At 41.6% G+C, this 7,947-nt stretch overlaps 1 protein-coding gene across 1 annotated transcript; it reads right to left on the bottom strand.

The window, feature by feature from the left end:
* Window positions 1-589: 589 nt before the first annotated feature.
* On the bottom strand, window positions 590-7,116 carry isl1a (ISL LIM homeobox 1a). The gene is made up of 6 exons (XM_040155674.1): window positions 7,057-7,116; window positions 6,506-6,695; window positions 5,278-5,537; window positions 3,786-4,072; window positions 3,006-3,173; window positions 590-1,406 (listed from the first exon to the last, which is right to left on the bottom strand). The coding sequence occupies exons 1-6, from the start codon at window positions 7,082-7,084 to the stop codon at window positions 1,290-1,292; spliced, it is 1,050 nt and encodes a 349-aa protein (XP_040011608.1). The 5' UTR covers window positions 7,085-7,116; the 3' UTR covers window positions 590-1,289.
* Between the last annotated feature and the right edge of the window lie 831 nt (window positions 7,117-7,947).

A 7,947-nucleotide genomic window follows, 5' to 3' on the forward strand; every position in this document is an offset into this window, starting at 1 on the left:
TTTTTTTATATCACATATCACATGGCGGATCAATGGAGTATTCCAAATAAATCTCCAAATATTCCTCCTCATCTTCTTCTTTTTCTTCTTCTTTTCCTTCTTCTTCTTCTTCTTATTATGAATAATAATAATAACACTATATTAATGGATGAGGATTTTTTTTTTTAATTAGCATTTTGAATCTGCTCTTTATGGCAAAAAAGGGTTAATCTCTTAAAAGGGATTCATCAGTTTAACATAATTTCATTTTCTGTCACATTTATCACTTTGTTTCAAGACAATAAGATTTTAAGATTTAGAACTTTTTTTAAGGTCGAGATGTTTTGCCGTGTAGTTTGTTCTAAGGCAGGTAAACAGCCTATAGGTAAACTGAGACAGCATCTGCACCAACACAACACCCAATTAACCATGACCGATCCATCCAGCCATTTAATAGATCTGATGTTGGCCTCGCATGTGAATACTGAAGAAGAGAAAAGGAAAAGATAATTAAATCCAACATTGTCCTATTCTGCAAATTATTAAAAACATGAAACATTAATCGTGAAAGAAAATCCACAGACCAAACTCCAATCTTTTTTTGGTTCTTTTTACTTCAGTTAAGAAAGATACACAAACGGTGGCAAATTTGTCGACAATAAATAATAAATAATTCTTGTTGCACGGGAACAAACGAAACAATTTCTTCCAGAGCTAACGGTATTTTTTAACTTATTATTAATTTACACATCTTTGGGAAAGAAAAAAAATATTTTCGGACAGACACTAACTCACACAAATGTCCCACGAAGCTTGTGGCAAAATAGAGGTATACCTTGTTGCAAATGCTTTAGTACTTGGGTCATGTAGGAAATCGTGTAATTAAGTGAAGAAAAGCAGTACTGTTCCCCTCCAAATGCTCTATTATATGATGAAGTGCGTTCATGAATTAAAAAAAAATCACCAGTCATTATTTTCTATTCAAAGTAGCGCACAGGATTTTAGATGTAGTTGAAGTATAAATTTCTCTCCTACTCAGAGGTCCCATTTATCGATGGAGTCATGTTCATGTCTTCTCGTTTTGGCAACTGTAACCAGGCGTGTGAACGGGCAGCACCGGCCATGATGAAGCATGGATGGACATGGACATTCTAATGTCCATCCAATACATTAGATTGGGTGGCTATGATAAAATCCCATGATTGTCTTCACAGTGTCAAAATACAACCAGGGGGTTGTTTGGTGCAGTCGGGAGGGATGGGATGAACAGGGGCTGTGTGTTCAGTTCAGTCCGTCCATGCAGCGTCTGCTCAGGCCTCGATGGGACTGGACACCATGCTGTTCGGCGTGTCCGGAAGCTGAGACGACATGGACGCTACCTCACTGCCCGTCGAGTTCGAACCCGGTCCTCCCTCCGAGAAACTGACCTGCAGTACATATCAAGCAGCGGTCAGAAACATCTGGATACACCACACTGTCTGTGTCAGAGTGAGGACTGGAATCGCACATTCAGTTTCTCACCAGGTAGGACGGAGACACAGGCTAAAAGCCTGCACATACTAGAGTTATATGGAAACCCGTATGTTTTCATTTGCAAACTTGTATTCTTTACATTATTGTCCAGTGGTTCCAAAACGTTCTGCAGGACACTGCAGCCAGTCATTTCACTAGCTGTATTTGCCAAAGAAAATTAACCCTATGTATAAAATTATATACTTTTGAATTTAGTAATCAATCAGAGTGAACATCAAGTCTATTGTTATCAGATTCAGAGTTTAGTTGACAGTGATTAATGTTATTAATTGTAGATTAATTGTAGCTTGACTTGTCCTGCATTGCAACGGAACAGTAAGATAATTTACAACAAAACGACAGACTTGATGTCCGCTCTGACGGAATATCTATCCAATTGAAGATTAAAGTCTCTGCGTGGTAATTGTACAGTAAATAAAGGGACAAAAGTGGCTGCCTGGAAGGTTGGAAAAAACATATTCAAAGCCCTAAAACACTTGTATGTCTACAAGTTATGTATAGTAAATGGGATAAAAATAAATACAAATAAACACCATATGACCTGAGCACAAAGTCAGTTGAGCTCTAAGGGAATTGTTCTCGCCGCAATCAGAGAACGGATGGATTGCATGTCACAATCCAGTTCTTTTGATAAATGTTAATAATTCACTTATGTGGTGAAGGAACATATGACGTTGTTTTTTGTCCAGCTACGGCCTCAGCGCTTCTGTGCTGGAGCTCATTTTAGGTGATTTCAAGAGATTGTGTCGTGCTGTCTGTGATGCGTCACTCCAAAATAAATAAACCAATAATAATAAAATAAATGTATCTCCACAGGTTTAAAAGCCATCACTGGTCCTGTGTCTCTGTTTCCGCATAAGGAGCATCTTTGACTGGACTCTCGGTTTTTTCAGGAGAGTCCTGGCCAAATTATGAACAGGCCTTCCTTGAGATAAAAATATGAATTTAACAGGCGGGATTACATACATCAGTGGTCTAAAGGGGTGAATACTGGCTATGAGGCCGCTCAGACTCACAACCTAGACCAGTTGGAACGGACTCATAAAAAAAAACCAAAAACAAAAAAAAACAGTCCGTTCTCCCTTGAAGAAAAAATAAAGGAAAATTATTTCATAGATGCGATGATGCGCATCTTAATGTCCAGGGACACATTCTGCATTTGAATAACAAAGATCCAACTGCATGCAGAAAAAGCTCATTCTGTGCAGGACCAGCAAAATCAGCTTGGTAAATATTGGTTTCATTACAGAATTTTGGTGTCCCACGACAGTCTAAACCCTAGCATAGGATAGAAAAGTGCACACAAATAGCACATATTTGTAGCTTGCCATTTAAAAAACCTTTTCCATACAGATGAAATTGGAATTTTCAGCAAGGAGAAACCACTGCACGTCAAATGCAAAGAATAGAAACTAAAAATTGAATATTGCAATTATGTTAGTATATTTAAAGCATGAGTGCCTTAAATGACTTCGTGAACAAAAATGACGAACCAGTTGCTGGAAGGCCGGTTGATCGATGTCGCTCTGCAGGGCGAAGTCACTGAGGACCTTCCAGGGTGGCTGGTAGCTCTGCACCTCCACCGGGTTGGCCTGGATGCCGCCGTCATGTCGCTCCGGACTGGCCGCCACCATTGGGGTGCCCGTCATTCCCTGGATGTTCTGCAAGAGGGGGGCTCGGTCAGCTCCAAGTATACACATTTTTCACTGTGGATGTTTGGGTGCGTGTGTCTTTGCTGTGTGTGGTTTTTTTTTTTTTTTTTTAATCAGCAGAGCCTTCAATATATAAAAAAAGCAAATTAATGTGTTCGTGTGTGTAAGGTGAAAACTCACTTTGTACTTCTGCTCTTGCGCAGGTTTGATCTCACGGCCCTGTCTGAGTTAGCGCATTGCACTCCAAGCCCTTAAAACAGCTCAAGACCTTTATCATCCATTACGTTAGGCACACTTCCCACAACATAAACCTTGGGACCCTTACATCGCTGTTGTTGACTCAGACACAAATGTGATTTTGGGCTTTATGAATAACATTGACCTGACTACTTTGCAAGCTTATCGGTCATTGGCCTTAAAAAGAGACTACCTTCAAAGTACTCAGGTTGAACTTCTAAAGTAATAATGTAAGAGCAGACAGAGTTGAAACATTTAGGACCTGTCTTTGGTCAAATAATGCAATACATAACTTTTGCCCCACTGTGGTCTGTCCCATGCGTGTTTCAGTAGAATTTCAATATGAGCGGTTTGAAGGGAATTTAGTCTGGCCCGTCTTCTTACCGTCTTGTCATTGGGCTGCTGCTGCTGCAGCTGTTTCATCAGCAGGCTCCTCTTCTTGTCCTTGCACCGCTTGTTCTGGAACCAGACCCGGATCACTCGCGGGCTGAGGCCGGTCATCTCCACAAGCTGCTCCTTCATTAGGGCATCGGGCCGCGGGTTGGCGTTGTAGCAAGTCCGCAACGTGTGCAGCTGCTTCTCGTTTAACACCGTCCGGACCCGGGTGGTCTTCTCCGGCTGTTTGTGGACGTGGGGCCGCAGCGCCGGCTGCCGGGCCGAGATTGGTTCTGCTGTTGAGAAAGGATGGGAAAACAACCCAGCAAAGGCAAAATCATTTTATCTGTCTGCAGAGTGGCTTTACAAGCCCGGGTAAAGATGAGTAATTATGTGGACGGATAAGGCAGGCCTATGAGTTTAATACAAGTTTTTTTTCCCAGCTGTAGCCATACACGTTTCAGCAACACATGATGCACAACTCTGTGCAATATGAGTCTGTTATAGTTAAAAATATAGAAATCTTTCTGGCTTAGTAATACTTGACAAACACAACGCTGCAGACGTTATAGGATAACGAAGATCAGATCCTGGCGGTCTGCATAATAGCAACAAAATTTTGCACTGTGTTTGTCTATTCTGTTTAAAATAGTCATGTGGTAAACAACCTCTAAATAGGACCATATTTCATAGTTTCAGAAGCTCCAGGCTTCACTGCATATTAGGTTTAAATGTAGGAGAAGAGCGCAGCTCTTATTGACTCGTCTGATCCAAGGTCAAAACCTACATTGAAAACCATCAGGGCGAGGTGGCAATATAGCAGGCAACTCTTAACTAGAGAAAACCTCCAAGCCATTTCATGCAGAGCACTTCACGGCATTTCTAGTTTCCCGGACCCACAGCCATGTGTCGCACTCTTCCTCCAGCCGTGATAACTTGGATTATTTCTGAGAGCAGCGCCCACTGTATCTAATCTTCCGAGCCTGGTCTGACTGGACAATGGTATGCAGAAAAGAACATAGGCTGAAACGTAGAAGACAAAACATGGCTATCTACAGGGACAGACACCAGAACTAGTCCAACAGAAAGCGTCAACGCGTCAAATATGAAAGCAGAATAGCTCCACTTGTTAGTTATAGCACCAGGAACCGTTTTCCCGTGACTACATGAAATTTGCAGTAAAATATAGATCAGACCTGGCCAGTAAATCACTTTGACATTACATTCAGATTCAGTAGAATATTGCGCCTAGATAAAACTCAGTGGAAAAGTCATATACAGGAGTTGCAGTTAATTTGAACATTAAACATCACAGTCTGGTGTCTTATGGAGAGTCAACTCGGATAATCCTTTCATTTTTAAGGCGCACCTGACCAAATCCAACAACGGAAAAAAGCTTCAGAACTTCCGATAAAGAAAAAAAGTAACAGCCAGACACGCCGAGCGAGTTTGCCAGCAGTAACCATCCTCGTGGCCTGTATCCCACTCCCCGGGACTTTACCTGCCATCTGCAGCGGTCTAGCGGGGTGAAGAGGACTGAGCGGGTCTCCGGGGCCCAGGCTGGCCCGTTCAACCACGTCGTGGTCCGCCCGGCAGAAAAGCCCGTCCTCCCGCAGAGCAAACTCGTCACCTGGTATGAGCTGCCGGCTGCAGGCCACGCAGCGGAAACACTCGATGTGGTAGACCTTGGAGCGGGCCCTCATCACGAAGTCGTTCTTACTGAAGCCGATATTGCATTTAGCGCATTTAATCCCGTATAACCTGCGGGGCACACACACACACACACACACACACACACACACACACACACACACACACACATACACGCACACACACACACACGGCCTGATCAGTTTCACTGCAGGCAGCTCAGTCATTGAAACAAATCAATTTATAAAATATAAAGTAAAACAGAAATAACATGATCGATAATGTGGCTTTATAATAATAATAACAATAATAATAAGAAGAAAGTGTTGGCCTTTTCAAAGTTATCAAAACATTTCTATACATTAATAATTTGTAAAAGCAACTTACTTTAATATTATTATTATTATTATTATTATTATTACTATTATACCTTAGCTGTAACAGCACATTATGTTAACGATATAACTCGGGATAATATAATTCTTTTAACTTTTTTCTGAACGATACCTTTATCTACAATGTTTAGGACAATTTGAATTTTGTCATTAGAAAACAACTTTAAGGCTGCTCGAGTTGTAATCTAATAATTGTTCACATGTTGTAACAACACAAAATCAGTGAATAATTTACAGGCCGTATCATAAAAATAGCTCAAGTCAGGATGTTGTTTTTTATGATTTTCTACAGGTCCATTTGTCACAAAGTAGGGCCAACAGACTGCTACAGTCTGATCGAAATCATTAATAAATGAGTTATGTAGGTCTGATGTGCACCGTTAGTTGATTTGAAAGTGCATCTGATGTAAACATAAGACGATGAAATACTGACATTTTTTGTAAAGTTTCACCATCTACAACAAGTTGTTGTAGCAGTAAAGATGATTATGGTCGTATTTTTCAAAATCATGTTATCTCACTGAAAACAGGGCTTCATGTGACCTAAATCAGTCCGGATATTATCTTTCCGATATTTTAAAATATATAAAATAATAATTATTATTATCATTCCAATCTCCGTGAAGCTCCAGATCCTGTTGTGTATCCGAAGGGGGTTGTCCCGTCCAGTCCCGGCCGTCCTACCTGATGTAGTCCCGTTTACAATAAGTCTTTCCGTCCCTGACGAAGCACGTGCACGACTCGTCCAGGTACTGGCTGCACTCGGCACATTTGAGACAGGCGGCGTGCCACTCCAGGTCCGGGGAGACCCGCAGGATGTACTGGTCGTGGATCTGGTTCCCGCAGCCCACGCACAGAGACACCAGCCGCTTCTCTGGAAGACCAGCATGAGCAGGACACATCACACACTGTTGACAACTGTGTGCTGAATAAAGTAGACTCAAATAATTTATCAAATGACCTTAAAAGAATTATAATAATAATAATAATTATTATTATTATTACTATTATTATTATTAATACAATTTTTTGTTTTTTTAATTGCCGAATAAAAGTCTATAGGTAACATCCGCTGACTTAAACCTATAAAATTCAGTGTTTTGTGATACCAGTGACTTTTAATAGGCCAAAAAAATATGTTCTGTCTGGAGGCAACACAACGCAACTAAGTCAGCTCTCAAGTTGTGATGAATTTCGTTTCAGAATCGCATCCCAACACCGAACAAGTGTCTTACTTTTCGGCGGATCCCCCATGTCTCCCATGTCCACAAAGTAAGGCGATGTTAGGTCCACTGTCACAGCGGGCTGCGGCGCCTGGAAGCCTGGATGCGTCCCTTGCTGCCGGGCTGCCAGGCCAGGGGCTGTGCTGTCCGGCTCAGAAAGGGAGTGTGTATGTGTTTTTTGCCGGTGTGTGTGGAGCTCTGATCCTGACAAGCTGCGGGGCTGACGTAGGACATCAGCACGTCATCTGCATGAGCAGCTGATTGGCTCTGCAGACCCTGACCAGCACTAACCACACACACACACACCCATACACACACACACTGGCACACTTTTCCAGCTTTGCTTTGCTCTTTTCTGTTGCGTTAGATTTTTCTCTTATTTTTTAGTGTACTGTTGGTTCTGGCTGGGGTATTGTTTACATGGACCATAAAGGAAAACACACACTTATCTCTTTTTTTTTTACTTTTAATTTGAGCTGGACATACGGCCATAGAGTAAAAATTCATAGAGACATACACTCTTGAGCATGGCCATACAGGAGATTTATATTCAACTCGATTAAGACATACATAAAAAATACTGCACCACGCTGTAACTCACACGTGTCCATAGACTCGTCCCGATATAGTTAAGGGATGCCTTGTGCTGCTGTGAGATGAAAACCTTGTATCTTCACAATTTTAATCTGTAAGACACTCAGAAAACATTCTAGTTGTGAGCTCAGCACATTTGTGAGAGAATACTGAAAAACAAACCTGAATGTATTGGAGAATTATCTAGCCTAGAGAAAAGCCTAGATGAAGGCGTAATCCTTAAATTTAACGAAAACTATCACTAAAACATGAGCAGCTGATGGTGTGAGTCCTAAATCAGAGAGGTGACGGGCCAGGACCATGGCTAGG

The sequence above is a fragment of the Xiphias gladius genome, chromosome 19 (assembly GCF_016859285.1).
Source record: "Xiphias gladius isolate SHS-SW01 ecotype Sanya breed wild chromosome 19, ASM1685928v1, whole genome shotgun sequence".
In the NCBI taxonomy this organism is placed as follows: domain Eukaryota; kingdom Metazoa; phylum Chordata; class Actinopteri; order Istiophoriformes; family Xiphiidae; genus Xiphias; species Xiphias gladius.